At 52.2% G+C, this 27,278-nt stretch overlaps 10 protein-coding genes and 2 non-coding genes across 12 annotated transcripts; 9 read left to right on the plus strand and 3 right to left on the minus strand.

The window, feature by feature from the left end:
• Positions 1 to 205: 205 nt before the first annotated feature.
• BO97DRAFT_433780 (ribulose-phosphate 3-epimerase RPE1) lies at positions 206 to 1,292 on the minus strand (the record flags this gene model as incomplete). Its single annotated transcript, XM_025697623.1, has 3 exons — positions 206 to 484; positions 678 to 929; positions 1,050 to 1,292. The coding sequence occupies 3 exons, from the start codon at positions 1,290 to 1,292 to the stop codon at positions 206 to 208; spliced, it is 774 nt and encodes a 257-aa protein (XP_025552679.1).
• A 1,045-nt stretch (positions 1,293 to 2,337) lies between these two features.
• Positions 2,338 to 5,922, plus strand: BO97DRAFT_404972 (uncharacterized protein). The gene has a single exon (XM_025695077.1). It carries the CDS (start codon positions 2,660 to 2,662, stop codon positions 5,645 to 5,647), a length of 2,988 nt encoding a protein of 995 aa, XP_025552680.1. The 5' UTR covers positions 2,338 to 2,659; the 3' UTR covers positions 5,648 to 5,922.
• Positions 5,923 to 6,696: 774 nt separating this feature from the next.
• On the plus strand, positions 6,697 to 6,785 carry BO97DRAFT_t111. The gene has a single exon. It is a non-coding gene; the product is annotated as a tRNA-Pro (tRNA).
• A 343-nt stretch (positions 6,786 to 7,128) lies between these two features.
• Positions 7,129 to 7,238, plus strand: BO97DRAFT_t112. Its single transcript has one exon. It is a non-coding gene; the product is annotated as a tRNA-Pro (tRNA).
• A 709-nt stretch (positions 7,239 to 7,947) lies between these two features.
• On the plus strand, positions 7,948 to 8,436 carry BO97DRAFT_423728 (Sm-like protein LSM2; the record flags this gene model as incomplete). Its single annotated transcript, XM_025696912.1, has 3 exons — positions 7,948 to 7,961; positions 8,042 to 8,292; positions 8,405 to 8,436. 3 exons carry the CDS (start codon positions 7,948 to 7,950, stop codon positions 8,434 to 8,436), a joined length of 297 nt encoding a protein of 98 aa, XP_025552681.1.
• Positions 8,437 to 9,485: 1,049 nt separating this feature from the next.
• On the plus strand, positions 9,486 to 12,389 carry BO97DRAFT_477333 (DNA cross-link repair protein PSO2). Its single transcript, XM_025700540.1, has 2 exons — positions 9,486 to 10,621; positions 10,690 to 12,389. Exons 1-2 carry the CDS (start codon positions 9,659 to 9,661, stop codon positions 12,337 to 12,339), a joined length of 2,613 nt encoding a protein of 870 aa, XP_025552682.1. The 5' UTR covers positions 9,486 to 9,658; the 3' UTR covers positions 12,340 to 12,389.
• Positions 12,390 to 12,749: 360 nt separating this feature from the next.
• BO97DRAFT_404975 (cytochrome P450) lies at positions 12,750 to 14,845 on the plus strand. Its single transcript, XM_025695078.1, has 4 exons — positions 12,750 to 12,871; positions 13,024 to 13,378; positions 13,435 to 14,241; positions 14,300 to 14,845. The coding sequence occupies exons 2-4, from the start codon at positions 13,077 to 13,079 to the stop codon at positions 14,742 to 14,744; spliced, it is 1,554 nt and encodes a 517-aa protein (XP_025552683.1). The 5' UTR covers positions 12,750 to 12,871; positions 13,024 to 13,076; the 3' UTR covers positions 14,745 to 14,845.
• Positions 14,846 to 15,041: 196 nt separating this feature from the next.
• On the plus strand, positions 15,042 to 15,648 carry BO97DRAFT_404976 (uncharacterized protein). The gene is made up of 4 exons (XM_025695079.1): positions 15,042 to 15,140; positions 15,200 to 15,267; positions 15,330 to 15,401; positions 15,465 to 15,648. Exons 1-4 carry the CDS (start codon positions 15,123 to 15,125, stop codon positions 15,547 to 15,549), a joined length of 243 nt encoding a protein of 80 aa, XP_025552684.1. The 5' UTR covers positions 15,042 to 15,122; the 3' UTR covers positions 15,550 to 15,648.
• Positions 15,649 to 16,507: 859 nt separating this feature from the next.
• Positions 16,508 to 17,833, minus strand: BO97DRAFT_433784 (uncharacterized protein; the record flags this gene model as incomplete). Its single annotated transcript, XM_025697624.1, has 5 exons — positions 16,508 to 16,928; positions 16,988 to 17,130; positions 17,198 to 17,416; positions 17,484 to 17,588; positions 17,663 to 17,833. The coding sequence occupies 5 exons, from the start codon at positions 17,831 to 17,833 to the stop codon at positions 16,508 to 16,510; spliced, it is 1,059 nt and encodes a 352-aa protein (XP_025552685.1).
• Positions 17,834 to 18,506: 673 nt separating this feature from the next.
• Positions 18,507 to 20,519, plus strand: BO97DRAFT_342953 (putative amino acid permease; the record flags this gene model as incomplete). The annotated part of the gene is made up of 7 exons (XM_025691687.1): positions 18,507 to 18,647; positions 18,705 to 18,775; positions 18,830 to 18,943; positions 18,992 to 19,455; positions 19,520 to 19,543; positions 19,643 to 19,968; positions 20,088 to 20,519. The coding sequence occupies 7 exons, from the start codon at positions 18,507 to 18,509 to the stop codon at positions 20,517 to 20,519; spliced, it is 1,572 nt and encodes a 523-aa protein (XP_025552686.1).
• Positions 20,520 to 21,271: 752 nt separating this feature from the next.
• Positions 21,272 to 24,206, plus strand: BO97DRAFT_433786 (glycosyltransferase; the record flags this gene model as incomplete). The annotated part of the gene is made up of 7 exons (XM_025697625.1): positions 21,272 to 21,359; positions 21,430 to 22,015; positions 22,072 to 22,308; positions 22,367 to 23,131; positions 23,182 to 23,734; positions 23,793 to 23,931; positions 23,989 to 24,206. The coding sequence occupies 7 exons, from the start codon at positions 21,272 to 21,274 to the stop codon at positions 24,204 to 24,206; spliced, it is 2,586 nt and encodes an 861-aa protein (XP_025552687.1).
• A 244-nt stretch (positions 24,207 to 24,450) lies between these two features.
• BO97DRAFT_388770 (uncharacterized protein) lies at positions 24,451 to 26,245 on the minus strand. Its single transcript, XM_025693672.1, has one exon. The coding sequence runs from the start codon at positions 26,182 to 26,184 to the stop codon at positions 24,478 to 24,480; it is 1,707 nt and encodes a 568-aa protein (XP_025552688.1). The 5' UTR covers positions 26,185 to 26,245; the 3' UTR covers positions 24,451 to 24,477.
• Positions 26,246 to 27,278: the final 1,033 nt, after the last annotated feature.

Consider the following 27,278-nt stretch of genomic DNA (forward strand, 5'->3'; position numbering starts at 1 on the left):
TAGGTAGCCTTGACTATTTACTGATTTTGTTCGGGTCTATAACATACTGATAAGAGGACTAAGAATCCGAGCAGAATAGAAAGGGAGAAACAAATTAGACACCAAACCCCTTGAAGAAATGATGCTGAATATGCAGAATACAAACAAAATACTCCCCCGACTTCAAATATAGGGACACGAAACTGGAATGAGATTCAGGATATATTTACTCTTGTTTCCCATTGTTGTTGCGGTACTTGTTCACCGCCTGGCGCAGCTTCTCGATGACGTCGGCGGGATCCTGCGCGCCGAACACCGCCGACCCCGCGACGATGACGTTGGCGCCCGCCTCGGCCGCCTGGTCGATCGTGCCCACGCCCAGCCCGCCGTCAACCTCGATGTTGAGCTCCGGGTACCGTTCCCGCAGTGCCTTCACCTTGGGCAGCTCCGAGGCCATGAACTTCTGTCCGCCGAAGCCTGGATGCACGGTCATAACGAGGACCATCTGTTGATTTTTTTGGATGTTAGCTTGGTTATTTGGAGGTTTGGTTTGGGGTCTGAGGGGTATGTGAATGGGTGGAGGAATGTATGGTTGGAGGTCTTTGAGGGTTTTGTGATGATGAGGGTCTGGGTGATGTTGTTGTTTGTTGTGTGTGGGTATATGGTGGGTGGGCTGCTGCTTATCAGGGATCACGCACATCCGGCTTCTCCTTCGCGTCTTCACTCTCCAGGATCTCCCAGAGCACGTCAACGGGGGTATCGGGCTTGATGGCGATGCCAGCCTGCATGCCTTCGTCGTGGATGTAGCGGATCAGTTCCTTGGGCGAGGTGTGTCGCGTGGTCGTCGAGTCCGCGGGCTCGGTGGCTGCCACCGATGAGACGGCCGCTTCGTAGTGGAAGCAGTACAGGTCGCAGCCGGCCTTTTTGAATTCTTTGACCCATTTGTGGGGCTAAATTTGATCTCTTGTTAGTGAACGGGTGGTGATATGTAGGGTTAGGGGGTTGGGTGGATTGTTGAGGCAATCTGGGTTTTTCTTCTTGAGGGGGTGAAATGCGAGGCGCTCACTCACCTCCTTGATCATCATGTGGCAGTCGAAGGTGCCCTTGCCGTGGGCCTCCGTGGGACGCGCAACATGCGACCGGATGGCGGAGACGACCGGCGCGCCGAAGGTGATGTTGGGGACGAAGTGGCCGTCCATGATGTCGACGTGCAACCAGTCCGCACCCTGGGCGATCTTCGTTGAGCATTCGCTGCCCAGGGTGCCGAAGTCGGCGCTCAGGATCGAGGGGGCGATGATCGCTGGGGGACACATTGTTTTAGCAGTGAGTCTGGGGTCAATTGGGTTGGGAGTGGAGGGTTGGGGTGAGAAAGGCTCAAGAATCGTACGGTATACACGGAGGAGGGGAAGTATGAGGGGACCTCATCTTCAGGTTCCCTGCTCCGGTCGACGTCAGTCCGGGGAGCCCGATTGGGAAAGACGCCGGGCTGATAAGGGCTAGGGTCGAGGTTTGCACGTGGAGGTTTTAGCCGGGCCTGATTGCCTGAAGTTACTGGGTTCAGCTGTCAGGCATCCAAATCGGATAGATGACGGGAGTCGACTAACCTCCGGATGTCTCGCTTACTTCCTCCTCGTTCGACTGGCTGTCACTTTATCGTTTTCTGCATCTTCCCTTCGACGATGCTGGTCGAGTGACTCACCAGCACTTCCTGCTTCCTTGCACAGGCTGGGCTATCCTTGTCCTTGCTCGTCTTCCCAAAGTGGCGATGTTGTGCCATCTGGGCTACCTAGTATTGTGCATCGCGAGCCTTGATAGGTGGGACGCGGAGTCTCTTCAAAGGGCGTCAACTTTAGCATTGCCATTCTCATTCGAGTTGACGCTCGGTGGATTGGAAGCATTCTTCATGCTCTTCAAGTCTTGGACATCATCACGAGTTCATTAATTGCGGGTCTCCAGAGGACTTTGATCGCCTGAAGCGAACTCCGACCATCACCACCGTCCGGAGCTTCCTGTCTAAAGATAGCCCCCGGGCGCTTACAGCCAGCCAATCATGCAAACCTCCCCTCACCAGCCCAGAGCTCCTGTTCGTGGACAGTCATGAGGTGCAGACACCAAGAACCTCCAGCAACCTAATTGGCACATTCGACCCCCAGACCTATCTGTTGTCGCCCATCACAGATGGTCGCCCATTGGGATTTGTCCTTGCCGAAGCGCCGACTCGGTCAACACCAATGATAGTATCTTCAGGCTTCCTACTTGCAGGGATTCTCGGGTGCTTTGTGCACAATGTTGCAGTAGTTCCTGCGTCCTGGGTGGCAGGTGTGAAGGCCTTCGCGTCCGATCGCTGGCCTTCCCCTCCTTTCGGCGGTCTATTTATCGGTGTCCTGCGCTGCCGATCGAAGATGGTGATCTTCACCTAACCTTTTCTTTGTCTCTTTGGCTATAGCATCTTTCCTTTTCTTTCTCCTTTTGCATCGTTTGATCCGTGCCTTCAGCTCTGGAAGCCAGGCCGTCAATCGCTCCTGTCATTAACCACGTACTCGTCAACCTGTTGATCAGTGTTGAACGCAGCTAAGGTACCCATAGAAGGCTCTCCTGGAGTTAGTGGCTTGGTTTTAGCCTTGATCTTGTCTTTGGATCACCTACTGTAATCGAAGCATTAGCATCTTGGAGCAGCGTCATGGCCGACATGCAGTATTCTGCAGCTTCGAGCTGTCCACCCCTACGGCAGGTCCGAGGGACTCGACTCGATACTATACCGGAGGACTCGCGCGAGACACAGTACACGGAGCAGAAGGAGCCGGCCGCACCCAGGACCCAGAAGCCTGCGACGGTTCCTCGCTTGAAGCTGAAAACTAGCGGCCTCTCCTTGGGGTCCTTGAGGTCCAATCGTTTCTTTTCGCCAATATCTGCGGGCTCCGTGTCCTCCTGCTCGGATACAGAATGGCAGCAGCAGATGAAGCCCTTTGAAGATCTCTATGATGCCACAGACGAGGAATCGGTCACGAGTGACGATTGCACTTCATTCGCCAGCACCCGACCGACAAGTCTGACAACTCCGACGACACGAAATTCTATGTTGTCACCGATTTCTCGTAAACGCTACCCGAGCCTGACTATTCCGTCTACGACGACGTGGCCCTCACTACAAGGAGCTTGCAAGAGTTCGCCGATTCCTCCAACACCGCCCTCCAAGATACCAGTTTCTCCAGCAGCCTTATCATTTCTTGGTCGTTCTGTGCCTGCCGTCCATGCCCCACCGTCTCTGGACGGAAGTATATCTTCTGACCAGGTGTCAAACTTGAGTGCTCCGGCTACTCCAGATTTGCAGTCTCTTCCCGATCATGACTGGTCCTTGCCCGATGTTCATGTTCGACCAGACCTGGAAGATGGTGAAGACGTCGGCATTCCCACTCTAGGTGCAGATCCAGATGTTCAAAGCATTGAGATTGCCTTCGACGCTGCGAGTGAGGATCTGGCTCAGGTCCTGGGAAGGTTTCCTCGCATCCCTGGTCAGGTAACGCCACCTGCCTTCGACTCAGAACCGGATTTGGTGCGCGGAGATACGCCTTCGGATGCAGGAGTTCACCTTCCCGAGGATGCTTTGGAGACTTTGAGGCATCTGTCGCTCAATAGGCAGCCCGATCCTTGGTCAGAAGCATCCGATAGCAACGATGAGATGTGGCAAGTCGAGACGCCGCCGCAGCGACCCCGTAGCGCTGATGGCGCAACTCCTGCATCGGAGCTTTCCGGTTATAGCTTTAGCAGGCTGAGCATTCCGTCGCCAGGCGGCTTCTTTGCTTCGTTGGCGCCCCGCGCCCGGCACACCTGGGCCATTCCGAATGGGAACAAGCCACCCAACTCTGCCACTGCTGAGAGGTTCTACAAACTACCCTTTTCCCGTACTGAGGGTGAGATTGTTGAGCATGTCATCGATTATCCGGAGAGAGCAACGGACGAGGAGTTGACGGCAGTGTACGACCCAAATGGGCCGCCAACTGCCATTAGGATCCCCGCAGAGGTCGCTCTCGAGTCCTTGGACATGTTGAAGAGCCCAGTGAGCACGGTCGTTGACGAAATGGATCACGCTCAGGTGTCCGCTGCGCTATCAGATCAAACCGAGCTAGATGAGGATTATGAAGCGGAACTCAAGAAGAAGGCGATGTCAGGCTTGGATAGGACCAGTGTTTGGCTGGCAGCTCAAGCTTCTTACCTAGCAGCATTGAATGAGACAAATCCCGCCAACACCATCGACAAGGAAAGCGACGGCGAAACTGAAGCCCCTCAGAAGGTTACCCAACAAGTTCCAAGCTCTCTGGCCCGCAAAAGATCGGTCAAGTTCACCGGAATGCTCCCACCTGCCATCAGCTCGCAACCTTCCCCTCTGGCAAGTAAGGATTCGATATACTGGAGAGGATTCCAAGCACTACGTGAGCAATCGAGCATTCAAGACACTCACGTACATCAGCACGCTCGCTTTGACGCTATTCAGTCTGTTCGTGTCGGTTTGACCGGTTTACACGTCGACTGCCTGATGGGAAAGTATGAGTTGGTTCCTACTCAGCGTCCCGCATACAAGGGGCCCTTCCAAATGGCACCTCGCAATTCGACGCTTGACTCGGCTCGCATGGAGAGGGCTCAGTTCTCCATGGTTGAGAAGGAGCAGTTGGTGCTGTCCCAGATCCGTCAGGCTGTGTGGGCTATGGATTCACTAAGGTTTCTTAATGGAGGTCGCATGCTTATTAGCCCTGCATCGAGAAAGCTTCGTGGCTCGAGCCGATTGCCAAAATTGTCAGCAAATGCTAGCCAACGCAGTATCCGAGTTCTAGATCTTGGGGGCCATGCGTCGTGTGAGTGGGCATGGCAATTTGCCTATGACTACCCCGATGCGAAGATTACCACGGTCTACACCAACAATCAGGAGGTCAACCGCGGAATCAAAGGGCGTTGCAATCACCAACAGGTCGCTGTTGCGCAGCTGTGGAAACTTCCTTTCCCGGACAACAAATTTGATGTGATCTCGGCTCGTTCACTTCCGGCTTTGCTGAAGAAGGAATGTCCGAGCGGGGAGATCTTGGATGAGTATGATCTGTGTCTGAAGGAGTGCCGTCGCTGCCTCAAACCTGGAGGCTATCTCGAGTACTTCATCCTGGATGCTGAGATCTCACGCGCAGGTCCTCAGGGATCTGCTATCTCAGCAGACTTTACTGCCAATCTCAAGGCCAGGGGCTATGATTCCATGCCGTCCAAAAGCTTTCTGGGCCGCTTGCAGAAGAACTTCACAGACATCAAGCGAGCCTGGGCCTTCCTACCCATGGGGATTGAGCCTACTAAGGTCGAACCACCTCGGGAAACACCCGACCCACGAGTGAAGAGTCTTGCTGGAGATTGCGAAGCGATACAAGGTCCTGTCGGCAGTACTGCCGATATTGCCAGTATCACTGGAGTGCTTGGAGGATGGCTCTGGGAACAGTGGTATGTGAAGCTGCAGCAGGAGATGGGAGTTGATCGAGAGAAGCTGCTCGCAGGCGTGGGAGCTGTGTTCGATGAGAGCCGTAAGAACGGAGCAGGCTGGACCTGTTTATCCGGATGGGCGATGAAGCCACGGCGTCGAAGACGACGTGGCGGTCAACCGAAGGGGAAGGGGGTGAAGAGCCCTTGCATGTGATTATTTCATTCTTTTCTTTATCTGCCTTTGGTCTGGGCCCAGGTGGTCCGTTCCGTCCTTCGTGATACCCCCTACCCGCCCTGGTTGGCGATGCTTAATGTAATAATTGTGTGTCGAGTGAACGTGCCCATGATTGGAACGTTCTATTGTGTTTTTCTTATGTGCAATGAGCTGATGTGAATGGGACATGGGAGAGCATCTAGTCAATCTTTGTCTAGGTTCGATGCGGCCTTTAACAGCGCCCTACAGCCAAATTGATGGAAAGTTATGGTCACAATAATAATAAAAATCCTCTTAGGAGGTTGATCTTTCTCGTATACTTGGAACCAGTATTTCGAACTTCGTCGCCGCCTGGAAATAACGGCCTACATTGTCCTCGGCCTTTTCGTGTCCCGTGTCTGGGTGCCTTACGTTATATATGTATACCTCAAGACTATAATAGTAAGTCCGCTAGATCTGAGCAGGAAGCAACCTGCACCAGAACACATGGGCCAAATCGACGCTGACCGTCAACTTCTCCAATATCATGGTAGCTTCAAGCAACCGGTCACTTCAGAAAATGAGCGTTGGGATACAGCGGTCATAGCACCTATATGAAGAGGTAATAATAGTCGGTCGAAACGCTTGTATGCAAACAATAGAACTGGGACGACGCTCTAGACCTTCTGGACCCTCTTATGGTAGTACCCCATGATTGTAGTCCTGCACGGGATGATGGAGCATCGGTAAATAGTAAATTGGTACAGCAACCGGGGCCAAATTGAATTATTGTCATGTATATATCCTCCACGAGCATCTCACGGGACGAAGACACGTAAGAGGAGACTGTAGAGTTTTCAACAAAGCATGAGTCGACATCACCTGAAAAGGTTGACATTGAATCCAGAGTAGAAGCTATCGTTGTCAGTATACAGCGGATCACAGCTAAGCGATATCGATTGAGTCGCATAACAAAGCCGTGAGGGGCAAGGATAGTATGTTGAGATGGTGCTGCCCAGCGCGGCAGTGCAAGCACATATCTTATGCTTATATTAAAACATTCCATCCAAGCCCGGATGGTCTAGTGGTATGATTCGCGCTTCGGGGTAAACAAACCAGAGTATGCGCGAGGTCCCGCGTTCGAATCGCGGTTCGGGCCCATATTTACCTTTTTCTTTTTCTTGGTTTGCCGCCTGCTTCAAGGTTTCTCTTATTTTTCATCATCTTTTTTTTCTCCCTTCCCCATTCATTTAGAAGGAGAATTGACAACGTATTCAAACCCAAGTGCTCTGCAGTATTCACTTCAATAGCGGAAGGTCCCACCCGTCCCGAGAATTTTTTGTTACGTTCTTGCCCCGCACCTGCTTGACTTGCATGCAGACAGACAGACATTTACATTTTACATGTACTGTTATTGCAGATGAACTCCAGCTATTACCATCAAGAGTGTGACTCGTGTGTAAAGTAACACTCATAACTCATGTTTACATGACATCATCACAGCCCGGATGGTCTAGTGGTATGATTCGCGCTTCGGGGTAGTTATAAGTCTGACTTATACATGCAAACCAGAATATGCGCGAGGTCCCGCGTTCGAATCGCGGTTCGGGCCCGTATCTTCTTTTTGCTTTTCTTTTGTCTATTGTGCATTTGCATAAATCCTCTGTTTTGATATAGGAACCTTCGATAGAAGGTCTCTAGCATGTTTACATACTGATTCAGGCTGATTTGTACCTGCAATGACTCCGACTGTGTTCCATCTGTCTAGTTACGGGCTCAGATTGAACTCACAAAAGCCGTGCTTGATAAGCGGTGCCCGATTCTCAGACGGGCTTCTTGTACCTGCCATGTTGGCTTTGAACTGCAATCTAGTTTGCTTATGCTTTATATCGTAAAACCAGAGCAAGAAGAAGATTGAATCCTGGACTCTACAAGTTCCATGGCTTGTTCACCAGTATTATAGAGCGATAGATCGTGCCGTCGAGGCAACCGTAATGACTAAGTGATAAGTCAGCATCTGATAGCGCTGCTCACGTGCCAGTCCTGATAATCGCAGCAGCAGCAGCAGCACTCAGTATCCCCGAGCCGGACAAGACTTATACAATTAGTTCATAACTCGATCTTTCTCCCCGCCTCAAGCTCTCAACGCTACCACCACGACACCGCTGTAGCTACCGGAAGAGCTCTACCCCCTCTTCCCCCCTCCACTCTTTAGGACGCGACTCAATCCCTCAATGCTGAATTGACCTCCGATCAACCACACTAAACGCTACCCTCACTCTTTCCCTCCACCCACGCAGACAAGCTAGTCAACCGCAATCATGCTCTTCTTCAGGTACCAACGCCGCGCAGCGCACCTTTCCTCTTCCCAATTCACTCTCCAACTCATCCACTAACCATGCTGACTGGAAACAGTTTCTTCAAAACCCTCACCAACCAGACCGTCACCATCGAGCTGAAAAACGACATCCGCATCCGCGGCACTCTCAAGTCCGTCGACCAGTACCTGAACATCAAGCTCGACAACGTCGATGTCCTCGACCTGGACAAGTACCCGCATCTATCGTCCGTCAAGAACATGTTTATCCGGGGTAGTGTGGTGCGCTACGTGATGTTGCCGCGATCTGAGGTGGATATCGGCTTGTTGGAGGATGCAACGAGGAGGGGTGAGTTTTCTTTCCCGGTTCCCCAATCAATTCTAGCTCCCCGGAGAGTCGGGTGCTAGGGGCTATACAAATGGGGCTTCGGCAGTGCGCTAATGCTCTTTGGTGATAATAGAAGCTGCGAATCAGGCTGGAAAAGCGAAATAGATACGAATACGAAAGGTGGAAGACTTGGGAGTTCGAGTAAGGGAGGATCTGACTCGGCGTGGAATCACGGGGGAGTGAGATATCCTCTGGGGCTTTTGCTCGGGCCCTTCGAAGGTTACATTATGTTATGGCATGTTCTACTTTTCTATAATTTTATCATGATGTCATGTTGCATTATTTTATGGGGGTGTGATTTACTTGGTTCATGCTGGTTCGGAGACCTTACGGTGCGTATTGTGATCTGGGGGCTGAGTTGGAATGGGTCAGGATGGGTGGGAAGGTATTGATGGCGATGGATACCGAAATCACAGAAGGGAAAACGGATTGGTGAGGATGGTGAAGGAGCATGTGGCTTGAATGCCATCCTTCGAGTTCTTCGCTCCCTTTCTCGAATTCGACGTCGAAGGAACGGTCAAATACGTCTTGAACGGGACTGCGCAACATCGGTGCGGGCAAGGCCCTGCTGAAATTGCCACGCGAAAGCTCAATTGCACGAACAGCATATAAATTTGGGATGGTTCCGTCACATGAAGCAAGCGCTTTGTCGAATGGCTGGGGCTTTATTCTGCGGGGTGCACCCAGGACTAGATACAAAGTCTGCCTTTGTTGCTGCGCCAGTCACGGATGAGCCTTCTTCGGCGCAACACCGCCTCTGACTCAAGAACACTCTCTTGCTTGAGTTCCGAGCAGATGCGTGCATTTGATCGAGTTGCATCAACCTTTGTCTCGATCGTAGTTCTACGCCCAGAAACTATGGGCAAGGCTGCGCTTACCTAAGCAGATATATGTCTCTGCAACGCATTGTTGCATGCTTGGTGAAAGGTTAAGAAGTTTGCTTGGAAGAAGCCTTTGCATGGTCATTCTGCACCAAGATTATCCTGTAAATATGCATTGTCCGGACTGGATACCTTGTTCCCTTTTATGTAGTACTAAGCCTCGATTGACATCATTTCTTTAATAGATTCTCCGCACGTGACTTCGTGTCGCGAAAATCGTTGAGTTTCTGCCGCGCCGCGCCTCCATCCTCCGCTTTCCGTCCTCGAGTCCCATCTACAGTTCGATCTGTTTGCTTGATAATGCAACAGAACCATCTATATACCCCAACACCTATTCTACTCGACAATTCGGACATGCGAACATGTTAGTTGACATATAATCGACTGCATAACCCACCACATCCCCTTTCGATAGAATTCGCTCGCCCATAAAGACCTGCAGAAGCATGGCAGGATCCGGCACCAGGAAAGGCTCGACACCAGCCAAGGTGCCCTTTGGCGCAAAGTCCCAGACTCCAGCGAAGCGCAACGGCAGCCTTCTGAACTTCTTCCAAAAGGCCGATGGACCCCCCAAAGCCACCTCGACCCAGCCCCGGATCACACAGTTTGCCACCAAGACCGCCCGTCCCGCCGCGAACGGCCCCAGCACGCCGACCCTGCGCAGACAGGGCAGCTCCACGGTTAGCAATGGCGCAGGCGGATTGTTTCTCGAGGACAGGAACGCGAGCAAAGCCGAGGCGGCGTACGCAACCTCCGAACCCGAGAGAGCCACACGGTCGAAAACCCCGGACGATATCTGGGAAGGCGAGCCGGAAGCCCCAGCAGCGGCGACGGCCGGGGAAGATCGATATAATGAGAACGGATCCGCTGTCAAGAAACGCAAGGTCGATTCTCCTTCCGATGGCGTTGCACAAGACAAGCCGGCCGGGTCAACGGACGCTACCCCGGCGCCGGCGAAAAAGTCTCGCCACCTCAGTGGGCCCTTCATCGATGAATCCGACAGCGAGGAGGAGGATTTAGAGAAATTTCGCGATTTTACGGACGAGCCGCCGCTTGTATTAGAAACGAAGTCTATTGCCGATGCGACAGAGTCACCACCCGTCGACGCCGGAGACAAACCACGGACGTCCGCTGTCGACACTCCACCCTTGGTAAGAGAAGCCACGAGTTACACCGAACCTGATGAATATACGAATTTTGACGATGTGGAAGACGAGTTCCGTGGGGAAGAAGATTTCTTAGATGCCTTTGACGACGACGATGATGGTCATGAAGAGAAGGAACTGGTGATTGATTTGGATGATACTGGGGATGGGGTAGATTTCAATGGCGGTGGCGATGACTCGTTTGGTTGCGAAGCGCCCGTATGTCCGATATGTCAGACTAGTTTGGTTGGTCTTAACGAAGCTGTAAGTTACGCCACCCCGCCTCCCGATCTCATTTGCGTTGGCATGGTTGTAACGGGGGGTGGGTTTAGGATGTGTCGGTGCATGTCAACGACTGCTTGGATGGAAAGCCTAGTCCGGTGCAACCGAAGCCGGAGCCTGAAGTCAAGTCTGAATCTGGTGTCAAGCTCGAGTCCGATATCAAGCCCGACCCCGAACCTCCATCGAAAGCATTAAATCGTATGGAACGGGCGGCGATTGCTCGTCCAGCACAACGCGATCCATACGCCTCCGGCGCGGCGAAGACACGGTCCGCATTCTCCAAGCTTATGGCTGGAAATGCGGAGGACAGCGCTTGGGCCGCAGCAGCGGCCAATGAGGTGGCATCCAGGGGCAAGCAGGCCTATCAACGGACCTGTCCGTTCTACAAGATCATGCCTGGCTTCTCTATCTGTGTGGACGCATTTCGTTACGGCGCCGTCGAAGGCTGCAATGCTTACTTCCTTAGTCACTTTCATAGCGACCACTACATCGGGCTTACCGGTTCCTGGCGGCATGGCCCTATATACTGCAGTCGCGCGACGGCCAATCTCGTCTGCCAGCAGTTGAAAGTCAACCGTAAATGGCTTGTGCCACTCGACTTTGAGCAGAAGACGGAGATTCCTGGCACGGGCGGTGCACATGTGACGATCATCGAGGCGAACCATTGTCCTGGAAGTGCAATATTTCTCTTCGAGAAGACTACGGGATCTGGCCCTTCGCAACGGACGCAACGCGTGCTTCATTGCGGCGACTTTCGCGCCTCCCCGCTCCATGTGCAGCATGCACTCCTGCGCCCCGAGGTTGTCGATCCAGCTACAGGTCAGCGCCGCCAGCAAAGAATAGATGCTTGCTACCTCGACACCACGTATCTGAGTCCCAAGTATGCCTTCCCGAGCCAGGACGACGTCATTCAAGCTTGTGCCGATCTTTGCGTGGACCTGAATGAAGGAGAGCAGAAGAGTAGCGGGCTTGCTTTTGGATCGGCGGGCCGTTCCTCTGGCATTGGAGGAGGATTGATGAGCAAGTTCGTCTCGAAGGTAACAGGCTCTTCAGCGTCACAGTCCACAGCTTCAAGCTCTAGTGGCCGATTGCTCGTGGTGATAGGGACGTATAGCATTGGGAAAGAGCGCATCTGTCTCGGGATTGCGCGCGCGCTGAAAAGCAAAATCTTTGCCACCCCAGCCAAACAGCGGATCTGCGCGTGCCTGGAAGATCCTGAGCTGTCATCGCTGCTGACAGACGATCCGCATGAGGCACAGGTGCACATGCAGACACTCTTCGAGATTCGAGCCGAGACGCTGGCCGACTATCTGGACTCCCTGAAGCCACACTTCACGAAAGTGGTGGGCTTTCGACCGACCGGTTGGACGTACCGGCCACCCGCTGGCCGGGTGCTGGACAACCCCCCTGTGTCGACAGTGCTTCACTCGGCGCATTGGCAGACTCCGTTTTCGGCACGCGACCTCGTGCCACAACGGGGCAGTACGCGGGAGAGTGCCTGCTTTGGGGTGCCGTACAGCGAGCACAGCTCATTCCGCGAATTGACCATGTTCTGCTGTGCCTTACGGATCGGACGGGTCATCCCGACGGTCAATGTGGGCAGTCAGAAAAGTCGTGAACGCATGAAGGCATGGATTGAACGGTGGGAAGCCGAGAAGCGGAAGAGTGGGTTGTACCAAGTCGAAGGCGAACGGTGGTGATGGTGTGTGTGGCATAATCTGTACAGTACATAGATTCTTTAACATAAGACACGAAACATTAATGAGACTCTTTTCGCAATGAGTTGGTTGTAATTGGTAGATGCTCCTGCGACTGACGTTTGCCTCGCTCCAGACTGGTTGCGATTCTCTCCAACTGCATGTAATAAACCCGAAGCATCCGTGGATCGACAAGCAACGGTGTTGATCTGCTCCCCACAAAAGGAATAACCGTGATAACCGAGAGTTCAGCGGGGAGGAAATGCAGAGTCGGGGTTGAAGATCGGCTCCGAACAAGGAGCAGCCACAGTCAGCCCCGGCTGGTCAATCCCGATTCATCTCCCGGCCTAATTTGATAGCCTCGGGGATTCTCCTCCTCTTTTTCCCTCTTAAATACTGCTTCAGACTGACCTGGGGAACCCCATTTCCTGTCACCACCACGGGTCAACACTTTAAACCCTTTCTTTGATTTTGAACTTATTCTTCAATCTCTGTTCTGTCAATTAGAGACAATTCTTGTTGGACTCTTCAACCTGTGAGTGAGCCTGAGCACGTGAATTTGCTAAGATTCCAGCCGCCTATTTTCCCTTTCCGTTCCTTCGGCAGTTGAGATCGGCTGTCACTCTCCCTCACAATCCCACTTACTCCACGTCAGGTCTAACAATTATTTATTCTTTTCCGGTCTAGACTCTGTTACCCCGGATTTTAGTCCAATATCCAATCCCACGGGCCGGCCTGTCATGATTGCTGACCTGCTCGCGCCGCAGGCCACCCCCTACCTCCTCTTGGGCTTGGTGGCCGTCTATTATCTTCTCCCCTACCTGCAAACCTGGCGTCTGCGTGACATTCCCTCTCCTGGGTTTGCTGCCTTTTCCAACTTCTGGCTCCTCTTGCAAGCCCGTCGCGGACACCGTTTCCTCGTCGTCGATGAGGCCCACAAACGTTACGGAAAACTCGTCCGCATCGCTCCCCGCCATGTTTCCATCGCCGATGACGACGCGATCCAAGCTGTCTATGGCCACGGAAATGGTTTCTTGAAGGCGTATGTTGTCGGTGAAGTATGAATGTATTTAGAAATGGCTGACGGTTTTGGTGCAGGGATTTTTACGATGCATTTGTTTCCATCCGCCGCGGTTTGTTCAACACTCGCGACCGTGCGGAGCACACCCGCAAGCGCAAGACTGTCTCCCACACCTTCAGCATGAAGTCCATCGGGCAGTTTGAACAGTACATCCACGGCAACATCGAGCTCTTTGTTCAGAAATGGACCACCATGGCCAACACCCAGCGCAACCCCCGCACTGGCTACGCTAGTCTCGATGCGCTCAACTGGTTCAACTACCTGGCTTTCGACATCATTGGAGATCTTGCTTTCGGCGCTCCCTTCGGCATGCTCGAGAAGGGCAAGGATATTGCTGAGATGCGCAAGACCCCGGATGCTCCTCCATCCTATGTCGAAGCTGTTGAGGTGCTCAACCGTCGTGGTGAAGTCTCTGCTACTCTGGGCTGTTACCCTGCGCTCAAGCCGTTCGCCAAATATATCCCCGACCGTTTCTTCCGGGATGGTATGGAGGCTATCGAGAACCTGGCTGGTATTGCTGTTGCCCGAGTCAATGAGCGTCTCCGCCCTGAGGTGATGGCCAACAACACTCGTGTGGATCTTCTCGCTCGTCTGATGGAAGGCAAGGACCAGAACGGTAACAAGCTTGGTCGCGAGGAGTTGACGGCCGAGGCCTTGACGCAGCTGATTGCCGGTTCCGATACCACTTCCAACACCTCCTGCGCTATCCTCTACTGGTGCATGCGCACCCCTGGTGTGATTGAGAAGCTCCATGAGGTTCTTGACGAGGCTATTCCCAAGGACATTGAAGTTCCTACTCATGCCATGGTCAAGGATATTCCTTAGTATGTTCTTTCTCTTGTTTGTCTTGTATGAATGCCCTCACTAACTATTATCGCGCAGCCTCCAATGGGTCATCTGGGAAACCATGCGTATCCACAGCACGTCTGCAATGGGCCTGCCCCGTGAGATCCCTGCCGGCAACCCGCCCGTCACGATTTCCGGTCACACCTTCTATCCCGGAGACGTCGTCTCGGTGCCCAGCTACACCATCCACCACTCCAAGGAGATCTGGGGGCCTGACGCCGACGAATTTGTCCCCGAGCGCTGGGACCCTGCCCGCCTGACTGCCCGCCAGAAGGCCGCTTTTATTCCCTTCAGCACCGGGCCCCGTGCCTGCGTTGGTCGCAACGTCGCCGAGATGGAGCTGCTTGCCATCTGCGGCACTGTGTTCCGGTTGTTCGAGTTTGAGATGCAGCAGGATGGACCCATGGAGAGCCGTGAAGGCTTTCTGCGCAAGCCTCTTGGCTTGCAGGTTGGTATGAGAAGAAGGCAGATCGCTGCTTAGCTTGGTTTTGTTGCTGCGGCGGGTTGTACTTGACGGAAACGAAATTGCATGCTTGCAGGGTCAATGGATGTATTCATAGATGGATGATTTGATGAGATGACGATTTGGCTAGCTCAGTTAGCTTCTGCATATATGTGTACTTTATTCAACTGTATCTTATTGTACGTCTGTATTGTGCCCGGGATACCATTGTAGATGCTGGGCTCTGTCTTGTTGACTCCCAAAGCAGTAATCCTGATGCAGATCAGATCCTTCACTTTTAGCCTCGGAACCAACACTGCAAACTCCAACCCGCGTCATCATACAGTGCAAGTTGAAGTTCCTTCAAACCATCTTCGAGTACAACTACACAATCACTACACACAATCTTAAAACAACATGTCCAACAAATCCATGGTGAATAGTCCCACTCCCTTGTCTGACCCTGTTTGCACCATGTACTAACCTCAAAGCAGTCAGTCCAGTTCCGCTACGCAGACGGCATGGGCTTCGGCACAGAAGAGAGCCGTGACCAAGTGACGAAGTATGCTCTTCATGGTTGCTCTTCTCTCACTTCAAGGTAGCCTTGCTAACAGTGCTTTGCAGAATCATCAAAGAGGACACCGGATCGGATATCTGGCCCAGTACGCGCAATATCCCGCCGACGAACTTTCTCACGTAAGTCTTGTCCTACTTGAGTAGCTCAAGGGATTTACCGAATTGACTTGGATCTATGTTTAGTCTTTCGGAGAGAGCAGTCGAGCAGCTGCGGGCGGTTGAGGGCGTGGTACTTCTGCGGGCCGAGGAATCAGATTCTACTAAATAGTTAGATTCTTGGTTGAGATGGAGGGACCAGTGGTCTGTTGTATATACTGAGGTGGAGGGAGTATAACCAGTACAAGTATTTAAAGCCCCCTCTTCTACCAGCTTCCCGGCACCTCAAATCTTAGGCCAAGTGTGTAAGCGTCCGGGCGGAGAATCCCCGGACCCCTCTTTCTTACAGCTTCCCAGCTTCACACATTCTAAGCACTCACCTCTTAAATAATCAGTCCTTTGTCTTGTTCAGCCATCTCTGCTATGCAGAGCCTAGACTGACAACAACCCTATCCTGGTTACAAAATCCCTCGAATGCCATATTCCAGTAGCAATGTGGCCGAAGTCGTAGTCATCACCGTATCGGAACCGAATTTTGGGTTGCCGGTGCTCTACCTGCAAAAGCCTTCCTGCAACCCTCGGTTACGTGAAGCAGACTATACTAAGCCTTCCCAACATCTGGTATCATATCTTTGTATGATGACATTGTCCAATGGGCAGCCAGAGGAAGAGCCAGAATTCGCACCACGGCTGTCTTCGATGCAAACGACGCAGTGTCAAGGTAGACCCGGGTGCTGAAAAACCATCCTCTGCGTTCTTGCATTCTTTCTTACTTATACTCTACTGTCCAGCGCGATGAAAGACGGCCTGGAGGGTGTGGTCTTCGCGATTATAGGATAAGATAACGTATAGCTGGGAAGCTGAAAGAAAGGGGGGTCTGGGGGTTCTCCCCTGGGACGCTTTATACTTGGCCTGAGAATTGAGGTGCCAGGAAGCTGAAAGGAAAGGGGGGTCCGGGGGGTTCTCCCCCGGAAACACTGATATTCTGGTTATAGTATTGAGTGAGACTGGGATGCTGAAGGATAGGTGTATCCGGGGGTTCCCCCGCGGGACAGTACATACCTGGAGCAGATTGGATAAATATGGCATCTCCGGCAGAAGCTTGACGGAAGGCAAGATCTTCGCTTGATCTATCGCTTCGACCCGACAGGCATCATCTCGATTGTCTCATATTGCAACGACCACTCCCGTGTCTCCTGAATTATCCACTCGTGAGAGTCCCGACAGTCTGAAGCTGTTTGACCTTTGTCCTCGTTCTTTGCTCGACTCGTCCTTTTGCTCTCCGCGTCGGCTTGAGATTCGCCTACGGCTGCTGATGCTTCGCTGGGCTGATAGTAGTAGCTACTACCATCTTGCCCAACTGTGCCTTGGCCCCAGCTAGTATTGAATGCCACCACAAACGGCTTGAGACAAGGAACGGTGGCAGCCATGATGCTGCAATGCAATAGGACCTGGGTCAGGATGGTGGTGTCGGCGATGTCGAGGAGGGGGTCATGGGTATGTGCGATTCCGTTCATCGCGGTCTGCCGCACGATAGCAAGGGTGATGATCCTGAAGAATAAGAAAGGCGGATTAACGATGTGCAATGTGCAACAGAGCGGGCGTCCTACCCGATCCTCGTCCCAAATGCGCCAATAACTCCAGCTTTCCGCATCCGCCTCATACGGATAGGCCAGACAAGATACAGACTGAGGGTGAGTAGCAGAAGCTCGGTTATGATGTCGAGGATGGTGATTGCTTGCCAGCGAGGGAGCTGGGATTTCCATCAGTCCATCCGAAACAGAGACATGCATTTGTATAGGCGGAGGACGCATACGTACGGTACTTGCACATTGGCTGAGTATCCACGGATGGCGAAACGGGCATTTCAGGGCAACGAGTAGAATTGAAACAGCTCCCCACAGAACGATCCCGCCCATCACAACTGTGCAGGCCCTCAGATATGATCTTTCTCTGCCCAGGCGACGCAAGAGAAACAGAACCGACAATTTGGCTGCGCAATGACCAGCCAGGAGTAGGATATTTGCGCCATACAAAGCCTGGACGTGTTAGCAGATTCTGTACCGGGAGGGTTTGTTGATTGCAGAGAGCGCAAGGGAGCTGCACCTGTTCAGCGGGGTCGATTTGAGAGGCATCGAGTTTGCTCTCAGTGCTTCCCAGCCCATGTTTGACACCTCCCATCACCGCCCCGACGTTGGCGATGCCGAATACCTACTCACATTGTCAGTGTTCAGTTTGTCAGTCTCGTTGCACTACCGCGAACCGGTGCATTGATCAATACTGACAGACGCTACAAGGACCATCAAATCATCTAGCCCCCACGGCCCAATGATAGTCAGGCGCATGTAGACGCGAAACAAACCGACCAACACCATCCAGGACATGAAAAGATTAGCCACTACCACCAGCAGACCACGACGGTCTGTGTCCGAGATCACATAGGCTGCATGTGGCATCCTGAGAGATCCATACTCGCGTCGTATGAGTGGCGACGGAACTAAACTTAAGAGCACAATCTCTTCCCTTGGATTGCACCGGATTCATGTTCAATGAGTCTAACATCCCCTTTTTCGACAACAACGATGGAATACGACCCTTGTATGCTGGGATTGTTCGAAAATTTCTTAGCGAGGGAAAATTCGCGCATACCGGGATTTGCGCATGCAGGGATATATCCCCTGATTGTCTGATATTTAGCTCCGCTAACAGGGATAGCTATAGGCTTTAAATGATGGGATCTACAGAACCGGTGCTGAGTTGTACCCTCGTGCTGTAAAATTCGTGGCGCAGTCAACCGACCTACAGACAGGGTATTTAGTGTGCGTAAGTGCTGTTACATCGGCAGGGATGCTACGGGATAAGCACTTTGGGAAAGTGGCCCGCTGTCATCCCTGTCGCCCACACAATCCGTTGTCTGCAACACCTTTCTCTGATTGCTGATAAGTCAGGCTAGAAGTGGTTGATGGAGCTCAATATATTATTCCTGCTTGTTGAGGGACTAGCAATGCTCGCACACCCTTTGCCCCATGATAGCCAACTTGTTAAGTAGGACTTTCCTCCCGGCGAACGGTGCTTTCTTCTCTGTGCTCTTATCGCGGTCTATCCTTCAGCTTTTTTGGTGCACTCACAATGTCAACTATCACCGAAAAAGCACCAGACTTTTCCGCTTGTTCCACGGCCGAGGATCGTGAGAACATCACGACCAGAAAAGATGGCACATTACAAGATCGGAAGGATATGTGGCGTGTTGGCCGGGCGCAGGAACTAAACGTGAGGATACCAGTTTGATGATGACTAGAATCTTCTGACAAATTCTGACAACACCAGCGAAACTTTCGACTTCTTTCGGTGGTAGGATTCAGTGCGGTGTTGATGTGCACCTGGGAAGCTGTCTTGTTGTACGTTCTTTGAGGAGCACATTCTGAATTCGTCTTGCTGACTCAATCCAACAGTGGCGCTTCGTACGGGCTCACGGATGGAGGAAAGGCAGGAATGATCTATACGTACCTCGGTGCAGTGATAGGCTTCAGTTTCGTGATCCTATCGATGGCCGAAATGGCCTCCATGTAAGTCACCAGCGACGAAGACTCCTCCTAATCGCTAATTATCCCCAGGGCCCCAACGTCCGGCGGCCAGTATCATTGGGTTTCGGAATTCGCACCGCCTAGCAAACAACGCTTCTTGAGTTACCTGACAGGTTGGGTTTGCGTGTTGGGCTGGCACACAGGAATCGCGGGCTGCTGTTATACTGTCGCGAACATGTTGGTGGGCTTGCTCGCGATCAACTACCCTGACAGCTATGTCTACCAACCGTGGCATGTCACGCTGATTGTAATCGCGGCGGCCCTGGGGGCGCTGTTGTTTAACACGCTCCTGGCACAGAAACTGTCCTTCATCGAGGGGATTATCCTGATTGTGCATTGTTTTGGCTTTTTCGGCATTCTGATTCCGCTGTGGGTACTGTCGCCCACTGCCCCTGCTTCGGAGGTTTTTGGATCGTTTGAGGATAATGGAGCATGGGGCAATATGGGACTTGCTTGCTTAGTAGGGTTGACAGGGCCGATCTACGCTCTAATTGGTATGTTCATGATGTACCAAGCGGCCTATTTACTTCACCCTACTGATCCGATTGTTTTTTCCAGGTCCCGATTCCGCAGTGCACATGTGTACGTTCAATAGCCCTTACCCCTACCTTTCTACCAGAAATGTATCCAACTTGCGGCGTTTTGCCTTCGTCGGGGTCACTGTATACTGAAATTCAGCAGCTGAAGAGATCCGCGATGCCTCCCGCGTCCTTCCCATCAGCATGGTCAGCACCTTGGTTCTCAACGGGACCACCGGATTCATCATGATCATCACCTTCGCCTTCTGCATTGGCAACATCGAAGAAGTTATGGCCAGCCAGACCGGATTCGCCTTCATCCAGGTCTTCTGGAATGCTACCGGCTCGTCGCGCGCAGCCACCGGGATGACTGTCGTTATTATGATCATGCAATTCTGTGCTGCCATCAGCAACGTTGCTACGACATCCCGACAGATCTATGCATTTGCTCGTGACCAAGGTCTCCCGTTCGCCGGTTTCTTTTCGAAGGTACCTCACCTTTTCTCACCGAATAACCCGGTTCCCTGCTCGAAGAAAACAATCCATCACTGGCACACATCTTGCGGGGTTCTTCTCCTGCTACTCTCCGAACTAATGGATGGCTATAGATACACCCTACCCTTAAGGTTCCTCTTAACGCTCTCTGTGTCAGCATGGTCATCGTCACTCTCCTTTCCCTCATCAACATCGGCTCCTCGGTCGCCTTCAACGCTATTATGTCTCTGGGCACAGCGGCGTTGCTCTCCTCCTACCTGATCTCGATCTCGTGCGTGCGTCTCCGACGATGGAGAGGCGACCCTCTACCCCCGGCACGATGGAGTCTGGGGCGCGCAACTCCGTTTATCGACACCGTATCAATCCTCGTGTTGGTAGTCATTCTCACGTTTAGCTTTTTCCCCCTGACCAACCATCCTGACGCCGCGGATATGAATTGGAGTATTGTTATATTCTCCGGGGTGGTTTTGTTGGCTGTGGGGTATTATGGATTATATGCGAGACATCAGTATCGGGGACCAGTAAGTCGGGTTCGGGTTGAGTAAAATTTATAGATGAACTTTTGGTGGATGATTCATCCGAGAAATTACCACTATATTCTCCAGCGGGGAATGAAATATCTAGAGCTTTATTAAATCAGATCATGGCACCAGAATGGTATATACGAGACAGTGCTGGACAGGATCGAAACCGCTGCTGCATCTGTGAACTGGCTGACTGAGTCGAGCAATAGGCCGATGGGCTGCAGTTACCAATTATGTTCTTACCGCTTCTGGCCGGCTACCTCATTTTCTCCCCTCACCTTAACTTCCATCTAACCTCATCCTATCTCCTCTACGATTTCGTTCTTGTCTCAAGCGGGGTTGACGGCCCCCATTATCTATCTTGAGAGACCACACCAGCGCTAGATTAGCCTGCCCGTGGTGAAGCGACTGAGCACCCATGAGCTTCATCAAAAACGATGACGTCGCGAGTGACAGGTATTTCGCCGGGGAGAACGCGTGCTGACAAGTCGACAACCAAGGACCGCAGGAAAGGATTCTCTATCAGCATGTTGAAAACGGTACACGAACCGTGGTTCACCCACCGCACGAGACTTGAAGAGCGCCCAGATCGAGATCGATCACCGCCAACGCCACAGAACCCAGAGATTCAAATAAGCAATTTGTCATACACATCTGACGTCGTACATCACAACCACAGAGAAAGATAAACAAGCGCTATGCTGTGTTTCGTCTTTCTATGCGTTACACAGACTTTCCCAAAGAGCTTGAATGGAGGCTGATGACTCTGGACTATGACCGAGACGATCGATACCCGATTATGCGAGGCCAAGGCGTTCAAGGCTCTTATTCCAGGCCTTTTGGCGGAGAGTGAAATTACGGGTAACAAGCCCAATGCTACCGATCAGAATCGAATCATATTAGCTGATTCCCTTTTCGCACGATTTGACAGATGATGGACGTTTGTTGGTTGACTTACAAGAAAACTGCCCCCGCCTTGCGAGCTTCCTCGATGTCCTAAAGCGCCAAGCTGAGCATCATCGTCCGTGGATGCCGGAAGATAATACGACCCGGTTTCCGCTCCGGTTGAATGTGGTTATACATGTCGTCGGATCTCGTGGAGACGTCCAGCCCTTCATTGCGCTGGGACAGGAACTGCAGAAGCATGGGCACCGCATCCGGTTAGCGACACACTTGATATTTAGAGACTTCGTGCGCGCTCATGACCTGGAATTCTTCAACATTGGAGGCGATCCGGCGCAGCTCATGTCTTTCATGGTGAAGAATCCGAACTTGGTTCCCAAGATAGAGGCAATCACCCAGGGCGATATAAGCCGGCGGAGGAAAGATGTGCGACAGATCCTGGGGGGCTGCTGGCGATCATGTTTCGAGCCCGGGGAAGGCATTACGCCCTTCAATCCAGCTGAATGTACCGGTGCACCCCCGTTTGTTGCGGACGCCATCATCGCCAATCCGCCTAGCTTCGCACATATTCATTGCGCGGAGAAGATGGGGATCCCCCTTCATATCATGTTTACGTGGGTCTTCTTATAGTGGTTGTGTGCCTGGCAGTTTTCACTCATAGGGAGATCAGGATGCCATGGTCGCCTACGCAAGCTTTCTCACACCCATTGGCCAAAGTCCGCTCAACAAACACTAAATCATCGGTCGGAAAACTCATGTCGTATATGATAGCAGAGACGGTGATATGGCAAGGCGTGGGGGACTTGATCAATGAATTTCGTCGTCATGAGCTGGGACTAGAGCGACTAGATTCTATGCGCGCGCCTAGCCTTCTTTCTCGCCTGAGAATCCCTTTTACATACCTGTGGTAGGTGTACCTGAAAGAGAATCTAGCCATAACGAGCTTGTTTTAAAGTGGTATTCAGGTCCCCCTCCCTGCTGCCAAAGCCTGACGACTGGCTTGATCATATTGATGTGGCTGGCTTTTCTTTCGTGTCGTCTGATGACGAGTATAATCCGCCTCAGGACCTGATCGACTTCCTCAAGGCTGGAGCACCACCAGTCTACATTGGGTTCGGATCGATAGTTGTCGACGATCCAGAAGCACTTACGCGGACTGTGCTCGAAGCTATTCGAATCTCTGGCTATCGGGCAATAGTCGCAAAGGGCTGGGGCGGTCTCGGAGCTGATGATATAAGTGTCCCTGATGTGTACTTCACAGGTAACTGCCCACACGATTGGCTATTTTCCAGAGTGTCATGCGTTGTCCATCATGGAGGTGCAGGGACAACGGCAATCGGACTAGCTCTGGGTCGGCCCACTGTTATCGTTCCATTTTTCGGCGATCAGCCTTTCTGGGGCATGCTTGTTGCCACCAATGGTGCCGGCCCTGCGCCGATTCCTTTTAAACAACTGACAGCGGAAAAGCTCGCAGGAGCGATGCACCACTGTATGGAGCCCGAAACTAGAGAGCAAGCAAAGGTCTTGAGCTGTAAAATCCAGACAGAGCACGGTGCCTCAACGGCGATGGAAAGTTTTCATAATCATCTGGACATCCGCAGGCTAAGATGTGCTCTATGCCCTGACCGTCCGGCTGTATGGAGAGTCCAGCATACAAGCATTTACCTCAGTGCATTTGCCGCAGCAATCCTTGTCCACTCGAGGCAGCTCGAGCCGAGGAACATTAAGTTGTATGCTCCCCTTTTCCTACTCGATAAGCAGAGACATTTATCTTCCTTAGACTTCGAATCAAATCCTACGATACGAACCTCGATCCGAGTGCTCCAGGTCTCCCTGGGGCCGAAATGTTCGCCGGGTCCCTCACGAACTTTTTCACGGGCTTGGTTGAGATGCCAATTCAACTCGTACAGAATTTCGCGCGGTCGCCCTCTATCAGATTCGCCGAGAGATATAGCCTCACAAGCTATTGCGCGACCCAGACATCTGTTTCGCCGTCAAGCTCGACAACGATTGCTGAAAAAGCCGGGACTCGTCAACGATCAGATTCCGGCATCTCTATCGCCCCTTCTAGTACGTCGCTAAAATCCTCATCTAACCAGAGTGCCCTGGACATGCCATCCATGAACAGCGGCACAGCATCTTGGAAAAATGTGTTCATCAATTCCGGATACACTGGACGCCAATTGGTGGACTGGATCATTGAGATTCCTATGAGTGTCACATTCTTGATGTGTCATACATTTCATAATGCTCCTCGGTTTTACCATGACGAAACCGTAAGGGAGGCCCCGATAGCCACGGGAGTCATGTCAGGGTTTGTGGCAGCTGGCCAGGTCAGATTGCGGTGTTATGTTTAGTACTTCCTTGTGTTAGAAAGCTAACCTGTTAAAGGAGTTCGCATACGGTTGGTACGATGGCATTACCGGGGTCGTGACCCAACCTCATCAAGGGTGGAATAGCCACGGAGCTTCCGGTCTGACATCCGGGCTTGGAAAAGGTATTGGGGGACTGCTGATCAAGCCTCAAGCGGGTATGTCTCTAGTGATCACGATGATTGCACGGGTGTAAGACTAAACCAGAGGTTCAGGATTATGGGGCTTGCTTGGTTATCCACTGAATGGGATCCACCGCAGCATTGCGAAGTCCTATGGGAAGAATCGACGATGCTGCGTAGTGAAGTCGCGTATCGCCCAGGGTATCGCAGAAATACAGTTGGCTTCGGATGCTCAGCGGGCAGCTGTTTTGGCACGATGGAAAGATCACTATGAACAGAAGGTGAACGCTAAGCTACAGAAGACTAGATGATAGAATGCCTCGACATCTAAAGTTAACGAACAATGACCCAAGAACTGGCAACGTTGACCGAGGAACGATGTTTCAATCTCTGCGCAAAGACTTCGCCTCGGGCTCAATTAGGAAGAAAAGAGATGATAAACTTGGTCTATAAGGCTGACTCGTTTTTTTCAAAAGCTTGTTTGGTGCTTGCTTACTGGATTTTACTGTCCAAGCTGGTACTATGCTGTCATTATGCTGTATGAGATGAAGCGATGTGACATATCATTCAAGGATACACAGTTTAAAGCATCATTCCCCTGGCCAGAATATTCACTACTTTCTCCTGAAAGTCTAAGGCAAGCTCTACGTCTCCTTCGCGAAAGTTCCCTGTCAGACAATCTACAACGGCCTGAGCATAGCCTTCGCCCATCTCCTTTGGAAGACCCTGCTGGGCTAACGCAACCAAATCTGCGGCAACTTTTTTCGGCCTGGGCAGCCGCCCGGTCTTTTCGGCTTCGCGGATTTTAGTTTCCATCAAACGAGACAGCGTCACCCAGAGGCCAATCTCCAGAAGCACTACACCCAGGGCATAGATGTCATGGCGCCGTTGGAACTGTCTAGTGGGCCTTCCCTGCCGATCAGGATGACGGTAAAGATTCGGCTCAGCTTCAAAGTCCGCACGCATGTCTGTGCCCTGCTGCTCGGACCGTGCATAGCCCCAGTCACTTAGGTATGCAAGAATCCGTTGTTGCGGGTTTGGAGTGTTCAAGAGTCGGTGCGCCTGAAGTCCCGAGGCGCGAACGCCCGCTGGAGTCTGCAAAAAGAGGAGGATCCCTCGGCTCCAGACATTCTTGTGCACCCATTTTGAGGCGTGGACGTTCAGCAGGGTGATGGCAAGGCAATGCGCCATGCTGAACCGATCATTCAATGATGGCCGTTTCAAAGGCCGTTTGCTCTCCCGGTCCACAGCGTTGATGAAGCCATGGAGGGTAGTGAGGTCCGTTGTGGGTGCTACTGTGCCTTCGTGCTGGTCGTCCTCATCGGACGTCGGAAGACTGTAGAGGAACACGTTACGCTCTTCTTCCGGCTGATCGATAAAGCCTAAACATTTCAAAGCATAGATCTGGGGCGGCTCCAGCCCCGGCTCCGCGTCCGGGGACTCGTGGCTGTTGAATGTACTGTTCTTCAGGAGCCAAGCTAGGTTCCGAATGGGTGCCTTCAGTTCCTCAATCTCGTCGGGTTCAAGATCATCGCCTTTCAACAAGCCTTCGTATTCATGGAATTCTATAACTACCATCGTGCTGGATGTGGAGCCGGATGGTGTCCAGCGTCCCAATTGGAAACCGCCCGACACGGCCCCTTCCTCAATAATTTGACCTTCCAGGCTCTGAAATTCGTTTGGAGCATGTGTATCGACCATTTTCCGTCGCTTCATTACGGGCTCTAGTCCGGTCGCCTTCAGACCCTGATCATTCTCATCCACAACTCGGGAAAGTGCATCCTGGGACAGATGCTGCATCAGGTTTCGCAAGTCGGCTGACCAATTGGTATAGGCCTCAAGGAGCTTGTGCAGCCTTTTCTTGTCGAAGAGCGACCAGTCGTAACCCTTCATCTTCAGGGACATGGCTTTGATCTTGATGCGATGCAGGAGTGACTCTTTGACCTCCTCGGGCTTTTCCAAGCCTCCATCCTCATCACCGCCCGTCACAAGGCCATACTTGACGGCCACAAGCTCATACTCGGTCAGGGTTTTGCGCATCTGAACAAGCAGTCCCTCAATGGTCTTGGCAATGAAAGTGTCGAGTTTACCCGGCAGAAGAAGGCCATGCTCGGGATGAACGAAAATGCGACGGAAGAAAAGGAGCGTCGAGAGCTGCACGTTCAACTTGAGGCGGACCTCCTCCCGGTCCTCGTCGAAAGACTTGATGTCGGAGATGACGCCCTGGATGAAAACAGTTACCTGATAGGCCTGCGTGATGGCCGTTACCGCCGTCCCATAGACATCCATTGTTTATTTTCAGGGTTTGCTGCTCGCGTCGATTGATGTGAGAACGAAGAAAAGAGCACCGATGAAGAGGGGAAGACGGGTTGGTAAGATGTCATGTCAGACGAGGCTGAAGATATGCAGGCTAACGGATAATGAGGGATAAATCACGGCTAATATGGCTCTAGTCTCGCAGCCCCGCCACGTTTTCGCGTGTAAGTCGGCAGCAAGAACATTTACGGAGTCACGGACCCCTGTCTGCCAGAATACCTCTTTTCTAAACATCTGCACAGATCGCCATGTCGGACGATGGCTCTTTCGATCTTCTTTCATCTCTGGACACTGGAGACCTCTCCCCGTCGCTGAGAGACTGGGCATCCGGAACAGCCGACGACTTTGACGTGGTCGATTCGAATTTGGATCTTGACAGCTTAAGCCTGTCGTCTGTTCCGTCCAGTGATTTTCTGGAAGTGGCCATTACTGCCACTCGTAATGGCGAGTCCGCTATTCTAAGTACCGTTTCTCAATTTGCAGGCATATTGTCCCAGACTGGAATTCATGGGCCGCGGTTATTGAAGGCCCTCAACCTGGCGACGCGGGCGGCCAAGATCGGCGCTGGCTCCCAGTTCACTGTCTTCAAGGAGAAGTCGCACGAAGGTTACACTGGCAACGAGGGTCTGGTGATCAAGCGAGTGAATGTGCCTCTTTCTCGCAAAGGGACGCAGCGATTCGCAGACACGCCAGACTACCGTCTTCAGTTGCGCACTCTCGGATTAGAGCTGCTGGCTCTCTGTAACCCGGCACTGCGTCGCCATCCTAATATCGTTCGACTCATCGCATGGGGTTATGATTATCCCTTTGCGGATATGCCAGTCCCAGTTCTTTTCATGGAAGCTGCCTTGATGCCATTGACAGACTTTCTCGCAGCCCAAAGCGATCCCTCAGTCGATGTGAAGTATCAGCTTAGCTTGGATATTGCGAACGGAGTGGAGGCGCTACATCGGCTGCGCATCGTACACGGGGACCTCAAGCCAGACAACGTGCTTGTTTTTGAGATGAAGAGCAACAAAGTTCCTTATCGAGCCAAGCTGAGTGATTTCGGAGTCTGCGTTGACCTG

Source organism: Aspergillus homomorphus (assembly GCF_003184865.1).
Source record: "Aspergillus homomorphus CBS 101889 unplaced genomic scaffold BO97scaffold_13, whole genome shotgun sequence".
Lineage (NCBI taxonomy): Eukaryota > Fungi > Ascomycota > Eurotiomycetes > Eurotiales > Aspergillaceae > Aspergillus > Aspergillus homomorphus.